Source organism: Podarcis raffonei, chromosome 7 (genome assembly GCF_027172205.1).
Source record: "Podarcis raffonei isolate rPodRaf1 chromosome 7, rPodRaf1.pri, whole genome shotgun sequence".
Taxonomy (NCBI): domain Eukaryota; kingdom Metazoa; phylum Chordata; class Lepidosauria; order Squamata; family Lacertidae; genus Podarcis; species Podarcis raffonei.
This window is the reverse complement of record NC_070608.1, coordinates 1,300,663-1,326,424: the sequence shown is the minus strand read 5'-3', so window position 1 is coordinate 1,326,424 and position 25,762 is coordinate 1,300,663. Positions and strand designations below refer to the sequence as shown.

Sequence of the window (25,762 nt, the reverse complement as noted above, 5' to 3'; positions counted from 1 at the left end):
CACCAGAGTGGTGCATACTCTGGTTATCTCCCACTTGGACTACTGCAATGCGCTCTACGTGGGGCTACCTTTGAAGGTGACCTGGAAACTACAACTAATCCAGAATGCGGCAGCCAGACTGGTGACTGGGAGCGGCCGCCGAGACCATATAACACTGGTCTTGAAAGACCTACATTGGCTCCCAGTACGTTTCTGAGCCCAATTCAAAGTGTTGGTGCTGACCTTTAAAGGCCTAAACGGCCTCAAAGGCCCAGTATACCTGAAGGAGCGTCTCCACCCCCATCATCTAGCCGGACACTTGAGGTCCAGCTCCGAGGGCCTTCTGGAGGTTCCCTCATTGCGAGAAGTGAGGTTACAGGGAACCAGGCAGAGGGCCTTCTCGGTAGTGGCACCCGCCCTGTGGAACGCCCTCCCATCAGATGTGAAGGAAATAAGCAGCTATCCTACTTTAGAAGACATCTGAAGGCAGTCCTGTTTAGGGAAGCTTTTAATATTTAATGCTGTATTGTTTTTAACACTCGATTGGGAGCCGCCCAGAGTGGCTGGGGAAACTCAGCCAGATGGGCGGGGTAGAAATAATAAATTATTGTTGTTCTTGTTGTTGTTGTTCCAAGTGTTTTGAGTCAATGCTATAATAATAATAATAATAATAATAATAATAATAATAATAATAATAATTTATTATTTGTACCCCACCCATTTGGCTGGGTTTCCCCAGCCACTCTGAGCGGCTTCCAACAAAGATGAAAAATACACTAAAATGTCACATGTTAAAAACTTCCCTGAACAGGGCTGCCTTCAGATGTCTTCTGAATGTCAGGTAGTTGTTTATCGCTTTGACATCTGGTGGGAGGGCATTCCACGGGGAGGGTGCCACCACCAAGAAGGCCCTCTGCCTGGTTCCCTGTAACCTCACTTCTCGCAATGAGGGAACCTCCAGAAGGCCCTCGGAGCTGGACCTCAGTGTCCGGGCAGAACGATGGGAGTGGAGACGCTCCTTCAGATATACTAGGTTATGGAGGAGTCTTTGGGAGGAGTAATTTGTTATAAGACCGATATTCTGTTCTTCCCTCCCAATTGCAGTTCTGCCTGTTTCCCCTCTTGTTTAATCTGCATACTTGGGGGCTGAAGGGATCTATGTAGATATATAATGCCACTTAGACCATCTCTATAAGGAGGTGCCTGATACATACAAATAAATGGGACTTCCGGGTTGGTGCCATTGTTTAATGGCGGATTCCCTCCGAGCTCCGGAGGGAATCGGCTCCGTAGCGTCTGGGTCTGCCCGCTGCGGAGACCCTTAAAATCACAGGCGCGGATGCCTGTGAACACAGAGACTTGGCGGGCACCATTTGCGCCCCCCCAATCCGCGATGGAGCCTTTTTAAAGGCTTCGGAACGGAGGCAGGGTGAGGCGTGGTGCTGAGAGTACTCCCTCGCCTACGGAGTGAAGCCGCAAGCCATTGACAGAGAGCGCCAACTTCTTCCAAGACCGATTGGACTCCAAAACATAAACCCGTGAGTAATACGGAGATTGGAACTTTAAAAATTTCTAATTTTGGACTTGGAACGAGCGGGAAGGGGCTAAAAAGGAAGTCCACCCCCCCCTCTTTGTAAACAATTTAAAGCAAAGGACTGGGCAGCTAAGGTCGAGAGAATCTGTTTCTTGTTTTTCAACGAAAGATCCTGACTTCACGGTTTTGACACTATAAGAAGATTTACTGGAGGATAAAAAGAATTTTGGGAGCTGAAATTTCACCCCCCCCCCCGAGACCCGGGAACGTCCTACGAGAAAGCCTGTTGCATTGAAGATTTTGACAGCTGTCAAGTGAGCTGTTAGTCAGCTAGTTGTCAGCTGGAAAAAGAGAACATTGTTTCTGCTGTTTTTGCTGGTTTACTTGGTATAACTTGTTGAAAATAAGGAGGGCTGATACAAAATAACTGGACTTTTGGTCTTGAGCTGAAAGGAACATTAAGGATCTAAAATCCCCCTAGAGGGGTAATAGGGACATTACATCACAAAAATGGTTGGAGTATGTAAATTCCAAGCAGAATTGGACAGAGCACTCGTTCTCTTGGGAAACTTGCAAGATGAATACAATGCTTTGTCTACAGAGGTATCACTACTATACTGGACAGTAAACAACAGTTTTGAGCTTGATAAGGACTTGAAACAGGAAGCCTGTTCAACTGAACAAATAAATGAAACTGAAAGTGTAGATATGATGGAGCAATATGCTGTTTTTGAAGAAAATGAAGGAGGAGCAGGAGATTTGCAGGAGTTAAAGGAGAGTTACAATATGAGGCCTGACATGATGATAAAAAAGGACAATAAAAATTGGATGTGGAAAGCCTGGTCTGAATGGGAGTCTGGAAAATGGAGAGATCCCCTTTGGAGGAGATCTGAAGACCTGAGGATTACAAATTTGTTGAAGGTGAAGGCTGGAGCTTGGGGGACATTTGGATTTGAAAGAAATTTGAAACAAGAGTTGGAGCACCCCATAGGCTTTGCTTTTAAGTATGGAGGACTGGCTGGAAGCAACATGGATTCTGTTGGGCCGGAGCCCCTCCGAGACTTGGGGCTTAACATCAAGGACTATCAAAGAGACCGGCAGAAAGGAACTGAGAGAGATACAAGGGCCTCGGACGTGAGATCTCCAGGCTAAATAAATAATATAAAGACTGATGGATATTGGTTGGGGACTGGAACCGGGAAAAGGGTGGGTGGAGGTTGGGAATCCAAAGGGTACATAAGGATAATTTGCTTTTTATATTTTGTTAATGGTAAGGAAATTGGGTAAATCGTGGAAGGGAAATTTTGGTCGACTTTAGGAAAAAGGTTTAAGAATAATTAATGGGGTATAAGTATTGATGTGTGATATTAATAGGGTAAAACTGGTTTTTTTTCCTCTTTTTAAATTAATTGAAAATAAGGCTGTTAAAAATAAATTGAGGAAATGGAAAAAAGAAGTAAAGCAAAATAATAGTATGTTAGAACAAATGTTTAAGTTAAGGTAAAGAAATAAGTTAAGGACTTGCTGAACTGACAATTTAAATTGGAATACAAGAAGGGGAGGTGTGAGGAGGTCTGAGAAATAAGGTTAAGAATAATAAGTATCAGAAACTTTATGTGTTTTTTTTCCATTTTTTTTGTTTAGTTTTGAATACTATGTACTTTTGTGTTTTTTTGGTTTGTTTATTTTTTGTTTTTGTCTGTTGTGTGTTTCTTGAAAATGCCAATAAATATTTATAAATAAGATACATACAAATAAATGGTAATGCGTGAGAAAGATTGGTGCTGCAACGGCTGCTTTCTGGCACAGGCAAAGCCACAGACTCTCTTGGTTTTCGGGGCTCAAGAAGCAAAAGGGAGAGATGAAGGAAGCCTGCTCAGTGGCCATTTATTGGAGATACAAAATCTATGAAATCCCCTCACCCCTGAAACAATCAAAAAACCACCACCCACAGGTGCTGATCCCTAGCACTGGTCTTCTGCCTTGGTGCCGTAGACCTCCACCTCGCACAAGGTCAGGTATTCGGCCCTTCCCGGGATGTTGACGCTCACATAGCGGCCCTTGAGCCAATTGCAGTACAAGGTGCTGACAGAGCCAAGGGTGGTGTCTGTGATGGTCCCACAGCTGCAGAGAGAGAGAGAGAGAGAGAGAATCAGCTTTAGGGTGGGTTTAATGTGGAATCTCCATCTAAACTGTGAAGGAATACATCCCTAAATATATGCTATTCCTCATGATCCCAGTCAAAGGGTGATGCCCAGTCTCCCCCAAAAGCTGGCTTCCCTGGTGTTTATAATGATGATTATGATTATGATAATTTATTTATACCCCGCCCATCTGGGCAGCTTCCAACAAAATATTAAAAATACAATAAAACATCAGACATTAAAAACTTCCCTATACAGGTCTGCCTACAGATGTCTTCTAAAAGCCAGATACAGTGGTACCTCAGGTTACAGACGCTTCAGGTTACAGACGCTTCAGGTTACAGACTCTGCTAACCCAGAAATAGTACCTCAGGTTAAGAACTTTGCTTCAGACTGAGAACAGAAATTGCGGCGCAGCAGCAGCGGGAGGCCCCATTAGCTAAAGTGGTGCTTCAGGTTAAGAACAGTTTCAGGTTAAGAAAGGACCTCCAGAACGAATTAAGTTCTTAACCCGAGGTACCACTGTAGTTGTTTATTTCCTTGACATCTGATGGGAGGGCGTTCCACAGGGAGGGCGTCACCACCGTGAAGGCCCATTGCCTGGTTCCTGGTGAGGGAACTGCCAAAAGACCCTTGGAGCTGGACCTCAGTGTCCGGGCAGAACGATGGGGGTGGATACACTCCTTCATAACAATCACAACCTTTCATTGTAGTCCAGATTAATTACTACAAAATTACCACCACCCACTTTTTCCATCTTTGGTCACTGTCCCTGTCCCACCCTTGTAAAGGGGGCAGGATGGAGGTTGGGGAAAATGAAACTTACAGGGGGTTGGACTTGCCATGGTCAACCATGGAGTCTCCTACATGGATCTGGGCTCCCAGGAGTCTCTCACTGCAGCAGCCCTGACGGTTTTTCACCACCACGGCCGAGATGGCATACTGGTCGCCCAGGTCCACGTACCACCAGGGGTCCTGGTCTTGATTAGTGTGGGTGCAGGAGCCTCCGGCGAAGAACCCGTCACAATTCCCATCCACAGCGTTTTTTGCGCCAGTAAAAATCTTATGTGGGTAGATGGAGGACTGGAAGGCTGGGCGGCCTTTGGCCAAGTTGTGAGCTGGAGTGTGATGGGAAGGAGATGGAGGGAGAATAAATGGTTAGAGAGTTACACAGCCTCCATGGAAGCTCCTCTCTGGACAAGAACAGGGAGCAGCAGAGACCGGGGAAAGCTTTGCAAAGCCCCTCAGGAAATCCACTTTCAGTGATCAAAGAAGCTGCAACAGAAGAGGGAGGAATATTGCCACACTGATATTAAAATAGTTGCATTTCCAGATTTCGATTTTTCATGGCCCTCCAACCAAGAGGTGAGGCTCTGCGGTGTTTAAAGGCTTTTAAACTACCTTGGTAGAAAAGTAAGCTGAACAAGCTCAGAGACGGGCCTTCTGCAACCTTGGAATGGCTATCAAAGGAGGCCAATGTTCATGCCTTCTCCCCACTTCCCTGCATTTTGGGGGAAGCCCAGTCCTGCAATAAGCTGGTGGTGCTGAGAGCCAGAGGCTGAGTTTGGTCCTTTCTCCTGCAGCCTGACACACCTCGCAGGGCTCTTGTGAGGATAAAACGGGGGTTGTCATTGTGCAGTGTAAAGGTAAAGGGACCCCTGACCGTTAGGTCCAGTCATGGCCGACTCTGGGGTTGCGGTGCTCATCTCGCTTTATTGACCAAGGGAGCCGGCGTACAGCTTCCGGGTCATGTGGCCAGCAGTACTCCTGTCTTCCACTGCCTCCCGCAGTTTGGTCAAACTCATGCTGGGAGCTTCAAGAACACTGTCCAACCACCTCGTCCTCTGTCGTCCCCTTCTCCTTGTGCCCTCCATCTTTCCCAACATCAGGGTCTTTTCCAGGGAGTCTTCTCTTCTCATGAGGTGGCCAAAGTCTTGGAGCCTCAGCTTCATGATCTGTCCTTCCAGTGAGCACTCAGGGCTGATTTCCTTCAGAATGGAGAGGTTGGATCTTCTTGCAGTCCATGGGACTCTCAAGAGTCTTCATGGATCCCTGCCTTGCCATGGCAAAGGGGCTTGAATAACTCAGAGAAGCTATGAGCTCTGCCGTGCAGGGCCACCCAAGATGAACAGGTCATAGTGAAGAGTTTTGACCAAACGTGATCCACCTGGAGCAGGAACTGGCAAGCCACTCCAGTATCCCTGCCAAGAAAACTCCAAGGACAAAGACAACAAGAAGGTATTATTCATTGCAAAATCTGAAAAACTTGCACATTCTTTGCTAGTTTTATTATTATTATTCATTTCACTTCTATACCGCTTTAAGAAAAACCTCACAGCGGTTTACAGCAGCTTACAACATCAATAAAACAATCCAGAATCAAACATTTCTGAAGAAAGCCAAATATAAGGCATACAGTCAAAGCAACATCATTAACAGGAAACAAAAATATTATCTGAAAGATTTCGAAATAAAACATTACAAAGGAGGTCAGTTACAGAATGCATATTTAACACAAACAAACAAACAAAATCTTAAATATTAAAAAAAATTGCTAAGTGAAGTCAAATATAAAATGCACATTTAAATCAGCACAATTAACAAGAGAATAAAATATCATAGAATCATAGAATCATAGAATCATAGAATCATAGAGTTGGAAGAGACCACAAGGGCCATCGAGTCCAACCCCCTGCCAAGCAGGAAACACCATCAGAGCACTCCTGACATATGGTTGTCAAGCCTCTGCTTAAAGACCTCCAAAGAAGGAGACTCCACCACACTCCTTGGCAGCAAATTCCACTGTCAAACAGCTCTTACTGTCAGGAAGTTCTTCCTAATGTTTAGGTGGAATCTTCTTTCTTGTAGTTTGGATCCATTGCTCCGTGTCCGCTTCTCTGGAGCAGCAGAAAACAACCTTTCTCCCTCCTCTATGTGACATCCTTTTATATATTTGAACATGGCTATCATATCACCCCTTAACCTCCTCTTCTCCAGGCTAAACATGCCCAGCTCCCTTAGCCGTTCCTCATAAGGCATCGTTTCCAGGCCTTTGACCATTTTGGTTGCCCTCCTCTGGACACGTTCCAGTTTGTCAGTGTCCTTCTTGAACTGTGGTGCCCAGAACTGGACACAGTACTCCAGGTGAGGTCTGACCAGAGCAGAATACAGTGGCACTATTACTTCCCTTGATCTAGATGCTATACTCCTATTGATGCAGCCCAGAATTGCATTGGCTTTTTTAGCTGCCGCGTCACACTGTTGGCTCATGTCAAGTTTGTGGTCAACCAAGACTCCTAGATCCTTTTCACATGTAGTGCTCTCAAGCCAGGTGTCACCCATCTTGTATTTGTGCCTCTCATTTTTTTTGCCCAAGTGCAATACTTTACATTTCTCCCTGTTAAAATTCATCTTGTTTGTTTTGGCCCAGTTCTCTAATCTGTCAAGGTCGTTTTGAAGTGTGATCCTGTCCTCTGGGGTGTTAGCCACCCCTCCCAGTTTGGTGTCATCTGCAAATTTGATCAGGATGCCCTTGAGTCCATCATCCAAGTCGTTGATAAAGATGTTGAATAAGACCGGGCCCAAGACAGAACCCTGTGGCACCCCACTAGTCACTCTTCTCCAGGATGAAGAGGAACCATTGATGAGCACCCTTTGGGTTCGGTCAGTCAGCCAGTTACAAATCCACTGAGTGGTAGCATAGTCAAGACCGCATTTTACCAGCTTCTTTACAAGAATATCATGGGGCACCTTGTCAAATGCCTTGCTGAAATCAAGGTAGGCTACATCCACTGTGTTCCCTTCATCTACCAGGCTTGTAATTCTGTCAAAAAACGAGATCAGGTTAGTCTGACATGACTTATTTTTCAGAAATCCATGCTGACTATTGGTGATCACAGCATTCCTTTCTAGGTGCTCACAGACTGTTTGCTTAATGATCTGCTCCAGAATCTTCCCTGGTATTGATGTCAGACTGACTGGGCGGTAATTATTTGGGTCCTCTCTTTTCCCCTTTTTGAAAATAGGGACAACATTTGCCCTCCTCCAGTCTGCCGGGACTTCGCCTGTTCTCCAGGAATTCTCAAAGATGACTGCCAGTGGTTCTGAAATCACATCTGCCAGTTCTTTTAATACTCTTGGATGCAGTTCATCTGGCCCTGGAGACTTGAATACATCTAGACTAGCCAAGTATTCTTGTACTATCTCCTTAGTTATTCTGGGCTGTGTTTCCTCTGCTGAATCATTTGCTCCAAATTCTTCAGGTCGGGCATTGTTTTCTTTATCGGAGAAGACTGAGGCAAAGAAGGCATTGAGGAGTTCAGCCCTTTCTGTGTCCCCTGTTTGCATTTCACCATCTTCTCCTCTGAGTGACCCCACTGTTTCTTTGTTCTTCCTTTTGCTACGAACATACCCATAAAAGCCTTTTTTGTTGCTTTTAACCTCTCTAGCAAGCCTGAGTTCATTCTGTGCTTTAGCTTTTCTGACTTTGTGTCTACACGTGCTGGCTATTTGTTTGAATTCCTCTTTGGTGGTTTCCCCCCTTTTCCATTTTTTGTACACATCCTTTTTTAATCTTAACTCAGTTAAAAGTTCTTTAGATAGCCACCCTGGCTTCTTTAGGCACCTTCCATGTTTCCGTCTCATTGGTATTGCCTGAAGTTGTGCTTTTACTATCTCCCTCTTAACAAACTCCCAGCCATCATGAACTCCCTTTCCTTTTAGTATTACTGTCCATGGGATCTCACCAAGCACTTCCCTAAGTTTTATGAAGTCAGCTTTCTTAAAGTCGAGAAATTGAGTCCTAGTATGCTTGGCTGCTCCTTTCCGCTGTATAGTAAACTTCAGAAGAGCATGATCACTCGCGCCTAATGATCCTTCCACTTCTACCCCACTAACCAGGTCATCAACATTGGTTAGGACCAGATCTAAAATGGCTGTTCCTCTTGTTGCTTCTCCCACTTTCTGGACAATGAAGTTGTCTGCAAGGCCAGTGAGGAATCTGTTTGACCTTATGCTCTTGGCTGAGTTTGACATCCAACAAATATCCGGGTAATTGAAGTCCCCCATTACTACTATCTCCCTTCCTTTTGCATGCTTGGCCATCTGTTCCAGGAAGGCATCATCTATGTCCTCCGTTTGGCTTGGGGATCTATAGTAAACTCCCACAGTGAGGTCACTGTTATTCTTCTCTCCCTTAATTTTGACCCAAATGCTCTCACTTTGGCTTTGAGGTTCTAAATCTTGGATCTCTTCACAGGTATACACATCCCTGACATATAACGCCACTCCTCCTCCTTTCTTGTCTGGTCTGTTTCTCTGAAATAGATTGTATCCCTCCATTATTACATTCCAATCGTGGGACTTATCCCACCAGGTTTCAGTGATTCCTATTATGTCATATTTAGTTTGCTGTACCAAGAGCTCAAGCTCATCTTGTTTATTTCCCATGCTTTGCGCATTAGTGTACAGACATTGAAGTCCATTAATCATTCCCCCGTGTCTCTTATTTAAGGATTTTTTCCTCCCACCACTAGGTCTGCGTGCTGTTTGCTCCATTCGGTCTATGACATTTGGATGATCATCTTCATCAATTGATAGACTCCTACCTTCAGGAGCACTGTCTCCCTCCCCCACATTAGTCAGTTTAAAGCCCTCCTGATGAGGTTTCTGAGATTTTTTGCAAAAACATTCCTCCCAACCGTTGTGAGGTGCAGCCCATCGCTTGCCAGAAGTCCATCTTCAAGAAACTGCATTCCGTGATCTAAGAATCCAAACCGTTCCTGTTTACACCATTTGCGAAGCCAGTTGTTCACTTCCACTATTTTTCCCTCTCTCCCTGGGCCACGTCGTTCAACTGGGAGGACAGATGAGATGACAATTTGTGCATTTAATTGCTTCAATTTCCTGCCCAGAGCCTCGTAATCTCTTTTGATCTTCTGGAGGCTATTGCTTGCAGTGTCATTGGTTCCCACATGAACCAAGAGGAAGGGGTATTTGTCAGTGGGTTTTATGATTCCTTGCAGTCGTTCAGTTACATCTTGGATCTTAGCCCCGGGGAGACAGCACACTTCCCGAGACATCTTGTCAGGCCCACAGATCACTGCTTCTGTTCCCCTCAGTAGGGAATCCCCTATCACTACTACACGCCTCCTCTTAGGTCTGGTCGGGGTTCTTCCGTGAGCTGTCCGTTCCAAGGTCGCCTGCACATTCCCTGAGGACTGACTTTGCTGCTCGTCTTCATATACCTGATCGACTGTAATGAGGGAGAGATCCTCAAATGGAGTCTGCTCTTCGTCTTCCATGCTAGGGGAAAGGACCTCAAAGCGATTGCGTATTTCTAAACAATCAGAGCGAACCCTGGGCCTCCTACTTCTTTGAGTCACGTTTCTCCATATATCTGGCTCCTGTGTTGGTGAACTAGCCTCCTCAGGGGAGTCCCCTGTCTCCTCCTTGGTGGAGACGGTGTGCTCTGTTGCTTCCAAGAAGAGCTCCAGCTCTCTAATTCTTTGGAGCGTAGCTACACGTTCCTCCAGTTGCTGGACTTTGTCTTTTAAGAGGGCAATCAACATGCAATTGCTGCAGGTAAAGCTGCCTGCAACCTTTGGCAAGATGGCAAACATTGCGCAGGAACCACAGGCGACTGCAGCTGTTCTCTCACCCTCCATCTTGAGAAGGTGTCGTTGGGGGTGACTACAGCGGTCCTCCATCATAAAAAGCGTGAAGACAGGACAAATAAATCCCCCCAAATAAACCTATATCTCCCCCAACAAACGTTTGAGACTAGCTCCCCTAAATCTAAAAGATGGATCAAACTGCGCGCGCCGCTAGGCGCGCGCCGCTGCCCTACAAGCTCTGACAAGCTCCTCCCACAGCTAATCACCTACCTCAACAGAAGCCCTGCCCCCTCTGACCTTTGCACAGAGAAAGCAGCTAATCAGCCACAAGAAACTCACACAAGAAAACCCTTTTTGTTCCTTCTTCAGCTGCTGCCCTACAAGCCCTACAATCATCATAAGCATGGTACGGCTGTTTGGCAGGCTCAAAAAGATGGGGCACAAGAACCCAATAGTTTGGGTTTGTTGTCAGGCATAGTGATGTCCCTCTGGTCTCCTCTTTTGTAGGGCTGGTGAGTGTGGGCCCCGCCCCCTAGGCCAGGTGGAAAGGGCCTTGCAGAGAGTGGCCTCCACGCCCCACAGCCGGGCGATGTTCCCAAGAGCAATGCCAATGTCTGTTCATTTTATAATAAAGTATTATTCTCCTTTGTTACCAACAAAGGCCCATCTAGTTCAAGCTCTGGTTTTCCCAGTAGTGATGTATGGAAGTGAGAGCTGGACCATAAAGAAGGCTGATCACCGAAGAATTGATGCTTTTGAATTATGGTGCTGGAGGAGACTCTTGAGAGTCTCATGGACTGCAAGATCAGACCTATCCACTCTGAAGGAAATCAGTCCTGAGTGCTCACTGGAAGGACAGATCCTGAAGCTGAGGCTCCAAGACTTTGGCCACCTCATGAGAAAAGAAGACTCCCTGGAAAAGACCCTGGTGTTGGGAAAGATGGAGGGCACAAGGAGAAGGGGACAACAGAGGACGAGATGGTGGGACAGTGTTCTCGAAGCGACCAGCATGAGTTTCACCAAACTGCGGGAGGCAGTGGAAGACAGGAGTGCCTGGCGTGCTCTGGTCCAGGGGGTCACAAAGAGGCGGACACGACTAAACAACAACATTATTCTCCTATGATCTTGTTTCTTATTTCATACAGCTGCAGAAGTTATTCAAAGGCAGCGACCGAGTTCATACTGCAACAATTCTTCTTAAGATGTGTTTTGAAAATGCTCAGCACCTCCAGCTTGGTCTCGGAAGGTCCCCTTTTCCTGGAGCTCTGGAAAACCTGCTACTAGTCAATAGAATAGTAAGCTAGATGGAGCAATGATCTGTCTCATGTTCTTATGAGTACATTCAGGGAAGGATGAAGTCCAGAAAACAATTAATTAATGGGTCTAGAGGGGGGGGGAAAGCAGGATACACTTAATTAAAATCATCATCATCATCCCAACGGGAATATTTTTGCGATATCTGCAACATTTCCCCAAGCATTTCATGTCACTATTTGTCTACTGTGGGGCTTCGCCCACACACCTGACAGATGGTTCCAGCGAAACGGCCTCAGGGTCAAGCTTTCAGGGAGGTGATTCCAACACAAAAGCACGTCCACCCTCTTTCCACAAGGCCCCAGCAGACTATTTGCTTTGGAGCTTATGGGCATGGCTGGTACAGGGCCAGAACAAATACCCTTTTCCGTGTTTCGTTGCATGATAAATTTCTTATTTTCAAATCATTTGGCACATGGCAGTGGGTTCTTTTTTTTATTTCCACCTGTGGCATGCAGTTGCAGATAGGCTGGAGAACCCGCAACCCATAACCAGAGTTGTGGGTTGTGTAACTGGACCCCCACAGGCGTTGGCACCTGGGAACAAGAATGAAACTGAGAACAGGAAGGAGAAAAGTTGATGTCCTCAATCTTGGTCTCAGCATCTTTCTAACCTGCTTAGGTTTTTCTGAGCTAGGCAAGAGCTGCCCATCACGAGGAAGATAAAACCAGCAGGGCTGCTCTAGAGGAGATCCAAGACTCTTCTCTAAGTGCTCACAGACCGACTGTGTGATGATCTGTTCTGGACCTTTCCTGGTATCAAGGTCAAGGTCACCAGTCGGTAGTTCCCTGGGTCTTCCTTTCCCCCCTTTCTGAAGATGAGGACAACCTTTGCCCGCCTCCAGTCTGCAGGGACCTCACCTGTTCTCCAAGAATTCTCAAATATAAGAGGCAAAGGCTCTGAAATTACCGTATTTTTCGCTCTATAAGACGCACCAGACCACAAGATGCCCCTAGTTTTTGGAGGAGGAAAACAAGAAAAACCATGTTCTGAATCTCAGAAGCCAGAACAGCAAAAGGGATCACTGCGCAGTGAAAGCAGCAATCCCTCTTGCTGTTCTGGCTTCTGGGATAGCTGCGCAGCCTGCATTCGCTCCATAAGACGCACACACATTTCCCCTTACTTTTTAGGAGGGAAAAAGTGAGTCTTATAGAGCAAAAAATACAGTACATCCGCAAGCTCCTTTAGTACCTCTTGGATGCAGCTCATCTGGACCTGGAAATCTGAATTCATTTAAAGCAGGGGTCAGCAAACGTTTTCAGCAGGGGGCTGGTCCACTGTCCCTCAGACCTTGTGGGGGGCCGGACTATTGTTTTTTTTGGGGGGGGAATGAATGAATTCCTATGCCCCACAAATAACCCAGAGATGCATTTTGAATAAAAGCACACATTCTACTCATGTAAAAACACACTGATTCCGGGACCATCCGCAGGCCGGATCTAGAAGGTGATTGGGCCGGATCCGGCCCCCGGGTCTTAGTTTGCCTACCCATGATTTAAAGTATCTAAGTGTTCCCTTACTACCTCTTTTCCTATCTGGGCTGCAGCTGCCTCCTTGCATTGCTTATTCTGTTATCACCAGGTGGGGCATCCCTTTCCTTCTGGGTGAAGACAGAGGCAAAGCAGGTGTTGAGTAATTCCACCTTCTCTCTGTCACCCAATGGCATTTCTCCACGTTTCCTATGCAGAGGACCTACTTCTTGCTGGTTCTTCTTCTTGCTTCAAACATAACCAAAGAACCTTTTTAAATATTATTTTTAACCTCTCTTGCAAGCATAGGAGCCAGCTCCCAGGGGCCGAGATCCCTCCAGGCCCTCAATAATTTATTTGAGGGGGCCAGGCCCCACCCCCAGTTGATGGAAATTGCCATTCAAATGGTGTGCATGTATCATGTTATGTGATTGATTACCTGGAGTGTAATATTTTATTCAAGTTGGAACCCCGGTTTGCAAGCCTGAGCTCATTATGAGCTTTAGCCAGCCTGACCTTCACCCTGCAATTGTTGGTAACTTGTGTATACTCCTCTATTGTGATTTCTCCTTTCTTCCGTTTCTTATACATGCCCTTCTGAACTCTCAGGTCATCTGTAAGCTCTTCATGCAGCCAAACTGGTTTCTTTAGATGCCTCCCATTCCTTTATTGTCGGAATTGTCTGCATTGTGCCTTCAATATTTCTCCTTGAAGAAGCTCCCATCCATCTTGGACTTCTGGATTTCTGACCATGGGATCTCACCCAGTGGTTCCTGGAGCCTTCTTTAAGTCCAGAGTGCACGCCTGACTACACTCAGCTTTCTCTTGTTTAATGAAAACCAAGAGGACACGATCACTTTCTCCCAAGGTTTCATCGATCCTTCTTCAAGTTACAAGAAAGGATTCCAATTAAATGCCAGGAAGAACTTTCTGACAGCAACAGCTGTTCATCAGTGGAACAGACTCTCTCATGATGTGATAGGCTGTCCTTCCTTAGAGGTTCCTGAGACAGATGGCTATCTGTCATGTATGATCTAGCTGAGAATCTTGCATTGCAGGGGGTTGGACTAGATGACTCTTAGGGTCTCTTCCAACTCTACAATTCTATGATTCTGTGAGAAGAAAGCCTCTATGGCAGGCATCCCCAAACTTGGCCCTCCAGCTGTTTTGGGACTACAATTCCCATCATCCCTGACCACTGGCCCTGTTAGCTAGGGATGATGGGAGTTGTAGTCCCAAAACATCTGGAAGGCCAAGTTTGGGGATGCCTTCTCTATGGACTCCAGGGACAGACAGGTAAGCTGGGTGCCTTCTCTTTATCCCCTCCTAAGTATTTGCCTTGGACTCATGGAAATAACTCCTGCTTGTAGACACAAGGATCCTCAAGGCAAGACTGGCCTACCCAGACTGGTTGTTGTGTTCAGAAGAGAGAGAAATGCCCTCTGTCTCACTTCTGATTGATTTCAGGTAAGGGAGGCAAAGACATTTCCATGAGTTTGTGGAGACCCTTCCAGCACAGAAGTGCCTCCCTTCTCTCCACAAGGCTGAAAGCAAAGTGTTCATTCTGGAGCTTGGTGTGAGAGATTAGGACCTGCTAGAGTCAATACTCATGTTATTATCCATCTGTCCTCTTTATGAAATAAATGCAGTGAGGACATATTAGGTAAAGGGTAAAGGGACATCTGTGTCGGGATTCAAGCCATTCAGAGCCTCCAGCTCAGCTCTTAGTCCAGAGGAATTTGGCCACCCTCCAGGTGCCCGGCTTGAACCCTTGTGACCTCCAGTCTGCGACTCCCGGCAAGACCAAGGGAGGTCTCTTCGGCGATTCTCCTCAACGTGAAGGAGAACACACCACTTCTCCCACTCCTCTCCCAGGGAGGGGGAAAGAGCCAGACAGAAATATATTTACATGTCTTTATTCCTGTCTTTCACCAGTACAGAGAAAACATGTCTGCACACTCTGCTTCCCACTGCAGAGAGAGAGTAAACTCCACCCATGTACTTCCAGTACAGGGTCATGTGCTGCTCTGAGGTAACATCCGGCTCTCAGAGCACTTTACAAACTGTGCCTGGTTCCCACGGGACAATCCAATAACACCCACATCCTGTTTACCATTCCAGCCACCTGGTGCTTGCTTCTGCATTGCTCCTTTTTCGTAACATCCTCCCCCAAAAGAATCAATGCGTGTTGCAGCAAGCAAAGCATGATCCAGAGAAGAAAACAAACAGTTGTTATACACATAACACTCCCCTGTTGTTTCAGTTCCACCCTTGGAACTCCCCGCCACTGGTTTCCCCAGTGTACCTCTCTGGTTGTCTGGTTTCCAAGGAATGAGTGCACCTGCATTACCTTGGCTAGCAACTCTCTGTTGTGTCTTTGTCTCTGACTTAGACACAGCTCCAACCTGTCCTCGGTTGTTTACAACAGCAATACATGCAACAGCTAAGTTAGCAAACTCTTTTGAGTACCTCTTGGGTGGTTGACCCTTTGTAACTCTCTCAGACCTACGTATGAGGTGCTGATCCTTTCTGCTCACTGGTCCAGTCTCAGGACTCTTTGGAGAACTAGTTCCAATGGTAAACAGTGGTTCATCCTTCAGTTGTGAAGGCCTATCTATTGTGTGAGATTTCCTCTCAATGACTGTGACAACTGAGCTCTCCGAGCTATCAGTGTCATTACTTTCAGTACAGCTGTAATCGCTGTAATCAGTAAAATCATCATCATCTGAATCGTCCTCAGTGGGAAATGTGTGTACTATTACTCTCTCCTGTTCAGGAGCACTCTCTAGAAATTTTGTGAGAATCACCTGACCAGATTCAGACAAAATTACTCTGTAGAGACCCTTTTCATACCCCACAAAAATGCCTCTGGCATTCTTTACTCCACCTGGAGCTTCTGTTCTCACATGAGACCCAAAAACCTTGAAATGGGCAACAGAAGGTTTTCTGTGGAACAGCTTCTCAAAAGGAGAACTTCCCAACTCTTTTGAAACCTTTCTCACTTTTGTATAACAGAACGACATTAGAGACTCGGCCCAGTACTCATGTGGCAGATGTGAACTTAGCAATTGCGCTTCCATTCCCTTTTGCAATTCTCTGTTCACCCGTACACAGACACCCCTGTTCCACGCTTCCGCTGAAACAGAAATCTTGTGTCTGATCCCCTTCTTCTGCAGGAACCTTTGGAAATCCTGTAAAAGAAAAATCTGCTTTTCATCTGTGAATAGACAATCAATGTTAGCATCATGCATACTCTTAACTTTGTCACAAAACTCCTGAAACCTCTCCAAGGCTTCCTGTGGCTTTCTCAACACATAAACCCAGACATAGTTAGAGAAATGATCCACACACACAAGATAATATCTTGCATTGCCTCTAGATGGTTCTAGAGGACCAATCACATCAGCATACACCCGCTGAAATGCTCTGTTGACTCCGGTCTTCTTCTTGCTCACACCTGCAAGAGAAACTAGGTTAGACACAGATGAATTACATTCCATGTAATCACTTTGTGCAAAAGTCAACAAATAAAGTCCATCCTTCTCCCTGGCTGAAAGAAATAACTCTCCATCTTTGTAGATCTCGCAGCTCTCAGCATCGTAGGACAGTTTCAGTCCTCTCTTTGCAATCTGCGAAACACTCAGCAGATTGAACTTCAATTCAGGAACCAAGTAAACATTGTTTATTGTCAAGTCCAGACTCTTAAGATAGACAGTCCCTTTTCCGGTCGCTTCTAGCTCCTGACCGTTGGCCTGTGTCACAGTGAAGCTTTGCTTCTTAAACGTTGAAAAGAGTCCTCTGTGTGGGGACATATGAACCGTCGCTGCAGTGTCGATAATAAAGGCGTTCCCAACTTCTGGCGTGGTTCCTTTCGCCATCAAAGCCTTTGCAGGTTCCACCATAGGCTTGGTATGACCTTTGCCTGACGCCTCAGGCTTTGCTGAGCGGCCCTTCGCTCCTTTTGGCTGACGTGGCTTCTTGCAGTTCCGCTGAAGATGCCCAGCCTGTCCACAACTGTAACACTGCACAGCATTCAAAGCTACAGCATCCTTTCCAGTAGCCTCATCGGTGGGGGAATTAGAACTCCGTTCCTCCCTCCCCCTGTCCTTTACTTCCAGTGCAGCATGCCGGCTGTGTTCATCTAGAACCACGGCACTCAGGGGCACTCCCCCCTTCTTGGCATCCATGCTGAATCCAAGGGTCAGCTTTACACTCAATCTCAAGCCAGCTTTCACTTTTCAAGCCAGTAAAACTCCAAAAGTCTCTGTTTACTGCTTCACTGGCAGGCTTGCCTTTGGGCTGTTTTTTCAAAACCCTTGCACAGCTGCGCAGATACACTTTCGATTTCCCAGGCTCTTTTCAGGCCACTCAGTAACTGGCAGACGTTGCCTAGCAACCTGCTCAGGACGGGATTCCTTATCTCACCACAGGAATTCCTGGTATGCAAGCTTGCTCTTTCAGAGCTGTTTTTCTTAAAATGCAGCTCTTTCTTGTGAACCAGAGAATTAAACCTTTCTGCGTTCACTTTCTCTAGCCCAAAATACAGCATACCTTTTCTGGCTCCGTTGCCTTGAAACACACTCCTCTCGGTGTCCAGCTGTCTGTTTCAGCTTCTGGCTGCAGGCAGACGCTTTTCTTTATCTCCTTAGGTGCAGAGGATGGCAACGATTCATCGACCTCTCACCTCTCATGCAGATTCTTGTAGATCAGATAACCATCGGTCTGCTACCAGTTGTCGGGATTCAAGCCATTCAGAGCCTCCAGCTCAGCTCTTAGTCCAGAGGAATTTGGCCACCCTCCAGGTGCCCGGCTTGAACCCTTGTGACCTCCAGTCTGCGACTCCCGGCAAGACCAAGGGAGGTCTCTTCGGCGATTCTCCTCAACGTGAAGGAGAACACACCACTTCTCCCACTCCTCTCCCAGGGAGGGGGAAAGAGCCAGACAGAAATATATTTACATGTCTTTATTCCTGTCTTTCACCAGTACAGAGAAAACATGTCTGCACACTCTGCTTCCCACTGCAGAGAGAGAGTAAACTCCACCCATGTACTTCCAGTACAGGGTCATGTGCTGCTCTGAGGTAACATCCGGCTCTCAGAGCACTTTACAAACTGTGCCTGGTTCCCACGGGACAATCCAATAACACCCACATCCTGTTTACCATTCCAGCCACCTGGTGCTTGCTTCTGCATTGCTCCTTTTTCGTAACAATCTGACCATTAGGTCCAGTCATGGCCGACTGGGGTTGCTGTGCTCATCTCACTTTACTGGCCGAGGGAGCCGGCATACAGCTTCCAGGTCATGTGGCCAGCATGACTAAGCCGCTTCTGGAGAACCAGAGCAGTGCATGGAAACGCCGTCTACCTTCCCGCCGGAGCGGTACCTATTTATCCACTTGCACTTTTGTGCTTTTGAACTGCTAGGTGGGCAGGAGCAGGGACCGAGCAACAGGAACTCACCCCATTGTGGGGATTTGAACCGCCGACCTTCTGATTGGCAAGTCCTAGGCTCAGTGGTTTAACCCACAGCACCACCTGAGTCCCTTGTGCAGTGTAAGGGCAGGACAAAATTGCAGTAACAAAGAGGTTACATCTAAACATGATGTTGGAGATTTCAAGAGTGTGTTGATCTCCTGCCATCCTTGTTTGTTTTTTTCATATACATTTTTATTGATTTACTTCAAATAAAGAAAACAGACAAAAAATAAAAAGAAAAAGAAAAAACACACGTTAAATATTTCACATCAAAGATTTTACATTACCGTCTCTTTTGAGACTTCCTTCAGCTTGTCCATAAATCATTCGTGGTGATAATTAGAGTTACGCATTTCCTGGCTTGTATTGACATATATCTCTCTCTCTTCTATTCCCTTTAGACAATAACTCTTAGTCTTTCACAATGCTTCTTTAAATCCCATTAACGTTGTTTGTCCCTCACTTATATGTTCCAGGTAATCTACATATTTTCCCCATTCCTTAATGAACTTTTGGTCTCTTAAGTATCTAATCTCACCCCGTTGCGGGGATTCAACCGCCGACCTTCTGATTGGCAAGTCCTAGGCTCTGTGGTTTAAGCCACAACGCCACCCGCATCCCTTCAAGGACATATTATTATATTCAAAGCAGATCACCTGCTGATAAGGAGGTGTGTCTTTCCCCTCTTGGCAGAGAGCCAGAAACCACCTGAGGCCACTCTGAAGAAGGACCTCAGCACCTGGTTTTGACAGCCAAAATCCCAGTGTCAACATCTTTCTGATTGGTTGGGTTATTCAGAGCCAGACAAGAGCTGGAAGGGGATAAAACCAGACGGGGGCAGGACTTCGCTGGAAGCAGGGAGGTCTCCGTGTCAGTTTCACTAAGAGGTTGGGTCATTCTGCTGATCCCAAGGTGAGCTGATGTGATGCCTGAAGCCTGGATCATGCCCCCCCACACCCTGAATGGGCATATTGAAAACTGCATTTAACCAAAAAAAGATTTGTTGAAGAACTGTTTAGGGGTTCCCAGCATTCTGGAGGATGACTCCTCTCCTGGCTAACCTTGATGGATCTGAATGCCTCTTCAGCACTCCTGGCTGTCTCCAAAGCCCTCTGAGGCTGCTATAGGGGAGCCAGACCCCACCCCCACCCCATGGCTCCAGTACGAGCTTCGCCTCAAGAACCCCTCCATCCAACCACCTAATGCCATGTGGGCAGTTGCAATGCATGAAGGGCTCAAAAGGGGCTCATGGCATGGTCCCCACCTGGGTAGCAGTTTGCAGCTCTGAGCTTGGATTTTATATAATGCTTAGTTCCCTAGAGAAAAGTGTTTCAAGCTTCTAGAACCCACTTCTTCATGGTGTTTTGAATTTAAGACATCTCTGATGTACAAACCCACCCACTCCATTTGTTTTCCTGACCACAACAACAGTAGTACAAAGTTGTTCTTGAGGGTTGTCTTACAAACACCTTGGCACTAAATAATGGCCCATCTTCCTGACGGGTTGTAAACCTCCACTGAGCTTCATGATAACAGCTTTAGGAAATGTCAAATTAAAAACAAAACATTAATTATATCTAATTTCTGGTGTTAATCTCTCCCCTCCCGGCACTATCATCAGGAATTGCTTCAAGGAGTTCTGGCCCTGGACACTGAGGAACCCTGAGAACTGAGGGGATTTCTGTATCTGCTTCCTCTTAGAGCAGAACTCACCAACATCTCTAGTTGCATGACTAGTTCCCTTTGTGATAGATTCTTAGCAAACAGGACTTGCAGTTCCCACACATGGTCACCCCGCTTTCTGGCTCTGTTATCTGGCACGGGCAAAACCATGCACCCTCTTGGTTTTGAGGGCCTGATGAAGAAATTGGAGAGACCAAAGAAGGCTGTTAAATGGATATTTATTGGAGAGTCAACATGGGTTCAACTAGCTCTGTCCGCCCCCTCTAGTGATCCCTAACACTGATCACCCAGCTTTGTCCCATAGACCTCCACCTCACACAGCGTCAGGGTGGATGCATCTCCTGGGAGGTTCACGCTGACATAGCGGCCCTTGAGCCAATGGCAGTTGAGGCTACTGAAGGAGCCACGTCTGGTGTCGGTGATGTTCCCACAGCTGCAAAGAGAAAAGGGAGGTCAGCCACATCTTTGTACAGCACTGGGCTCACAAAACCATCCATAGCTGCATTGGAAGAGCCCTGAAGCCATCTAGACCAGCATCCTGCATTCACAGTGGCCAGCCAGGTTCCCCAATGGAAGTCCGCAAATGGGACTTCAGAGCAGCAGGGCTCTCCATGCGGGAGTCCCAGAAACTAGTATACACCTCTGTCTGTGGAGGGAGAACATACGCATCATGGCTAGGAGCCACAGATAGCCTTGTCCTCCAGGAATTTGTCTAATCCTCCTTTGAAGCCATTGTGATGGCCTGGGATTCGGGCTCAGACTCGGAACCAGAGGAGACTCAGTCCGCACCGGATCCTTTGCCTCAGGCAGCACCTGAACCAAGTCTAGGGCCTGATCCTGAAGAGTCCCAGTCTGCACAGGTTCCCTTGCAACAAACTCCAGCTGGGCCGAGTCAGGGGCCTGAGCCTGCCCTGGCTCCAGATGCGGGGATGACCTCGTTGCCTCCAGCTGGGCCATCACTTACAGCTCCCCAACACTACCGGTTGGGTCAGGGGAGGCTGAGGCGGCCCCTGGGTCTAGTCACCCACCGACGTCTCCCGAGCTGCAGAGACTAAGGTCTGAGAGAAGGAGAGACCTGAGTACTTGCAGGAGGAGTGCTCGCCTTTGGGCGAAACAGGGAGGTGAGTCACCGGGGGATCAGGACCGGCCGTTACCCCGACAAAGATAAAAGGCTGTAGGACCCTGCCCCAGGTTGCGGTATGCCAGATCCCACCTGAGATCCTATACCTGTCTTTGCCTGGTTTCCTGCATCGTTTCCTGCCCTGGCCCTGTTGGATGACTCCCAGCAGAACCTTTGGGTTCTGGACCAGTCCTGGACCGCGTTTCACAGGTTACCCCCGGGCCCAGCACAGCCATCCAAGATGGCGGGGGTCATGATTTCTTATGGGAACAGACTTACAGCTTGAAGCTCAGAAGTGAGCTTCTGTCGGCTGCCTTTCCAAAGCAGCCAGAAGCTTATCGGCCATCTTGGTGCTGGAAAGTGGGCAGCTCACCAGTGGAGATGGGAGAGTAAGCAGGAGACCAGAGAAGAGGTGACCAGAATGTGGAAAAGTTTTAATATAGAAGAGAAGAAACATGATTCAGCAACAAACTGTCAGGGACTGGACTGAGGAGGAATGGTATAGATGTAGAACAGTGGTTTGCAGAAGGTCATAGTTCAGAGGCTGCAGAGGGGAGAAGCTGGGAATTATTAGGAGAGCAGCAGGAAGAAGAATCACCCGGGGAGACACAGCTGACAGACTCGGTGTCTTTGGAAAGCATTCCTGACCCCTCCCCTTTCTCCCAGGACCAGGCATGCATTGAGGGTAGTGGAACAGAAATCTCAGAGGCAGAAAGCAGAGATCAGCCGGCGCAGGGATGACGTAGAATAGGAGGGACTGAGGGGGTGGGATGTTACTCAGAGCAACACCATTATCTAAGAGAGACTGCGTTCCTTCTTCTCTCTGTGTGAATATTGAATAAACAACTTGGTAGGAACTCTTCTTGTTTATCTGCTTTTTGGCTGACACCTTTGGAGGGATCAGATTCCCTGAAGCCTGACACAAACTTAATATACGATACAATAATCTTTATTGTCATTGTCCCATACAGAACAACGAAATTGAAAGAAATCTACATCAGACATTCAAAAGCCAACAAGCCTGCTATCCCAGCTATCCCAGCCTGGTTAGCCCCCTAAAAACTCTGATACCCCATAATTAAATACAATATACTCCCATAGAGACTCCTTACACTGCATTTAAAACCAAAATCGCATTTGGGTAGAAACTGTTTCTCAGGCGGCTAGTCCTAGTCTTTATAACCCTGGACCTTCTTCCAGAAGGCAGAAGCTGAAAGAGATCATTTCCGGGGTGCGCACTATCCTGCGCTATCTCTGCAGCTTTCTTATGACACCTGGAAGCATAGATTTGATCCAAGGTGGGAAAAGTGCACCCAATTATTCTCTCCGCAGTCTTTACAACCCTGGACAGCATTGTTTCCCCCTGACTGTGCAGCTCCCAAACCACACACAGAGACCATAAGTTAATACACTCTCAACAGTACAATGGTAAAATGCCATCCACAGGTCCTTTGAGAGATTGTTTTTCTGGAGGATTCTTCAAAGATGTGCAGGATCCACTTTTCTGCTACTCTCCCTTCTCCTCAATTATGAATGGGGGGGGAGGAACTACAAGTGATCTTGAGGGATGCAGTTGCTGCAGAGCAGGTGGGGAGTGAAGAGGCAACTGGTACTTACAGGGGGTTGGACTTTCCATGGTCAGCCACGGAGTCTCCCACGTGGATCTCGGCTCCCAGGAGTCTCTCGCTGCAGCAGTCCTCGCGGTTCTTCACCACCACAGTGGAGATGGCGTACTGCTCCCCCAGGTCCACATGCCACCATGGTTCTTTTTCAGTGCTGGTGTGGGTGCAGGAGCCATGGAAGAAGTTCCCATCACAATTCCCATCTATGGCTTTGCTTGCTGACGGAATAATTGGATGTGAGTAGATGGAGGACTGACAGGCTGGGCGGCCTCTGGCCAGGTTGCGAGCTGGAGAAACAGCGTGGTGGAAAGAAGATGGGGAAGAGAAAGAAGAACATGACGAGAGGAACAGCATTCCGTGGGTTTACTGAGCTTGTAACTGCAGCAAAAAAAGAAATGAGATTTACAGAACCGTAGAGTTGTAGAGTTGTTATCTGGCACAACTTGTTTTTGCAAAACCCCTCCTGGCTCTTAGTAATCACAGCATCCTTTTCTAAGTGTTCACAGACGGACTGTGGAATTATCAGTTCTAGGACCTTTCCTGGTATTGATGTCAAGCTCACTGGTCAGTAGTTACCTAGGTCTTCCTTTTCCACTTTTCGAAGATGGGGACAACATTTGCTCGCCTCCAGTCTGCAAGAACCTCACCTCTTCTACCAGCTCCACCTGGTACGCAGGATGAGACCCTCCCTGCCTGCAGACTGTCTCGCCAGAGTGGTGCATGCTCTGGTTTTCTCTTGCTTGGACTACTGCCATGTGCTCTACGTGGGTCAACCTTTGAAGGTGACCCAGAAACTACAAATAATCCAGAAGGTGGCAGCTAGACTAGTGTCTGGGAATGGCCTCCAAGACCATATAACACCGGTCCTGAAAGACCTACATTTCCAAGCAACATTCAAAGTGATGGTGCTGACTTTGAAAGCCCTAAAGGGCCTCAGTCCAGTATACCTGAAGGAGGGTCTCCACCCCCATTGTTCAGCCCGGACACTGAGGTCCAGCTCCGAGGGCCTTCTGGCAGGTCTCTCACTGCGAGAAGCAAAGCTACAGAGAACCAGGCAGAGGGCCTTCTCGGTGGTGGCACCTGCCCTGTGGAACACCCTCCCATCAGATGTCAAGGAAATAGCCAACTATCTGACTTTTAGAAGACATCTGAAGTCATGATGTGGAATTAGCAGGGGGTGGAATTGTTCTCCCATCATGGCTTGTCAGGTCAAAACTTTGGTTCCCCCTTCAGGCTTTGCTATGGATCATGGGGAAATGACGCCAAATCACCACCCACTGGGTAAGATGATGCCCAGGATTTCATTGTCACTTAGAGGCCATTGGTTTGGGCAGAAATAAGAGTGCCCTATGGACGCGGGTGGCGCTGTGGGTTAAACCACAGAGCCTAGGACTTGCCAATCAGAAGGTCGGCAGTTAGAATCCCTGCAACGGGGTGAGCTCCCGTTGCTCGGTCCCTGCTCCTGCCAACCTAGCAGTTCGAAAGCACGTCAAAGTGCAAGTAGATAAATAGGTACCGCTCCGGCGGGAAGGTAAACGGCGTTTCCGTGCGCTGCTCTGGTTCGCCAGAACAGGCTTAGTCCTGCTGGCCCCATGACCCGGAAGATGTACGCCGGCTCCCTCGGCCAATAAAGTGAGATGAGTGCCGCAGCCCCAGAGTCGGCCATGACTGGACCTAATGGTCAGGGGTCCCTTTACCTTTACCTTTACCTTTATGGGGATGGGGGCACCATTTGGCTTTGTCCACAAACCAGTCTCCCTTTCCCTTCCCTTTCCAAAGGTCTTACCAGCACCTCGCAGGTCAGGCTTGCAGCTCTGGGCCTCTGCACATTCTGCCAGAAGTGCCAGGACCAGCAGCCAAATCCAGATGGGAAGCATCCTGCAAGGGAGAAGGACAGACGTCAGTGAACAGGGAGCCCGTACTGGAGCCATTGAGGAGGGGGCGGTGTTTGGCTCCCCCTTAGCACCGTCACCGGGTTTTGGTGACAGCGAAGAGTGATGAAGGGGCATTCAGAATCCAGGGCCATGTTAGTCATAATATTCTCCAAAGTGCTGGAGATCCCTAACAGACTTTTAACAGACTTAAAAAAATAATAATACAGCTTTAGATCTACCCAATAAGGATCAGGCCCTTCTTTTTTGCAGAGGGGGTGGGGTAGGAAGTTCTAGACCTCAAAGATCACATTCAGTGGGTTTTCTCGACTTACCTTGCCTCTCTTTCTCGGGATCTGCAGAAGTGTCTGTTGCTCTTGGTGGGACAGGAGACACAGGTTCTTCTCCCCAAACTGGAACTGAGACTTCCCTGCTTCCAGAGGAGTCCTGCACCTCCAGGTTTTATCCCCTTCCCAATGGACAGCGCTTGCCTGACGTGGCTCAACTTGGCCAATCAGAAAGATGGTGACACCAGGATCTAGGGATCAAGATCAAGTTTTGACATCCTTCATCTGAGCTGGGTCTGAGTGGGCTTGTGTGGTTTCTGACTCTCTCCCAAGAGGAAATAACGGCACCTCCTTGGCAGGAGATGATTTTAGAAGAAGACATCCTCATTCCATTTATCCCATTTAGAGGTCAGATGGGTGCCAAACTGAGCGCTGATACTAGCAGGTCACAACCACATCAGCTAAGCTCCAAAATGAACACTTTGTGGTCGGCCTTGTGAAAGGAGAATGAGTTATTTTGAACTTCTACCACTCCATGGCTCACCTTAATGTTCTCTTGGCAGTTGCATCAGCATCACCTTGGATCCCTCACTACCTTATACTGTAAATGGCTCTAGGGCTGCTCTGAGAGACTCCACATCTCTCGACAGG

At 47.4% G+C, this 25,762-nt stretch overlaps 1 protein-coding gene across 1 annotated transcript in view; it reads right to left on the bottom strand.

Moving 5' to 3' along the window:
• LOC128417264 (uncharacterized) overlaps positions 1-25,463 on the bottom strand; it is a 55,979-nt gene extending 30,516 nt beyond the window's left edge. Inside the window, exons 1-6 of the mRNA XM_053395689.1 lie at positions 25,160-25,463; positions 24,740-24,831; positions 22,949-23,240; positions 20,490-20,644; positions 4,484-4,775; positions 3,483-3,637 (exon numbers count right to left, since the gene is read on the bottom strand). Coding sequence (XP_053251664.1) covers positions 3,483-3,637; positions 4,484-4,775; positions 20,490-20,644; positions 22,949-23,240; positions 24,740-24,830 — 985 coding nt within the window. The 5' untranslated portion in view covers position 24,831; positions 25,160-25,463. The remainder of the gene's footprint in view (positions 1-3,482; positions 3,638-4,483; positions 4,776-20,489; positions 20,645-22,948; positions 23,241-24,739; positions 24,832-25,159) is intronic.
• Between the last annotated feature and the right edge of the window lie 299 nt (positions 25,464-25,762).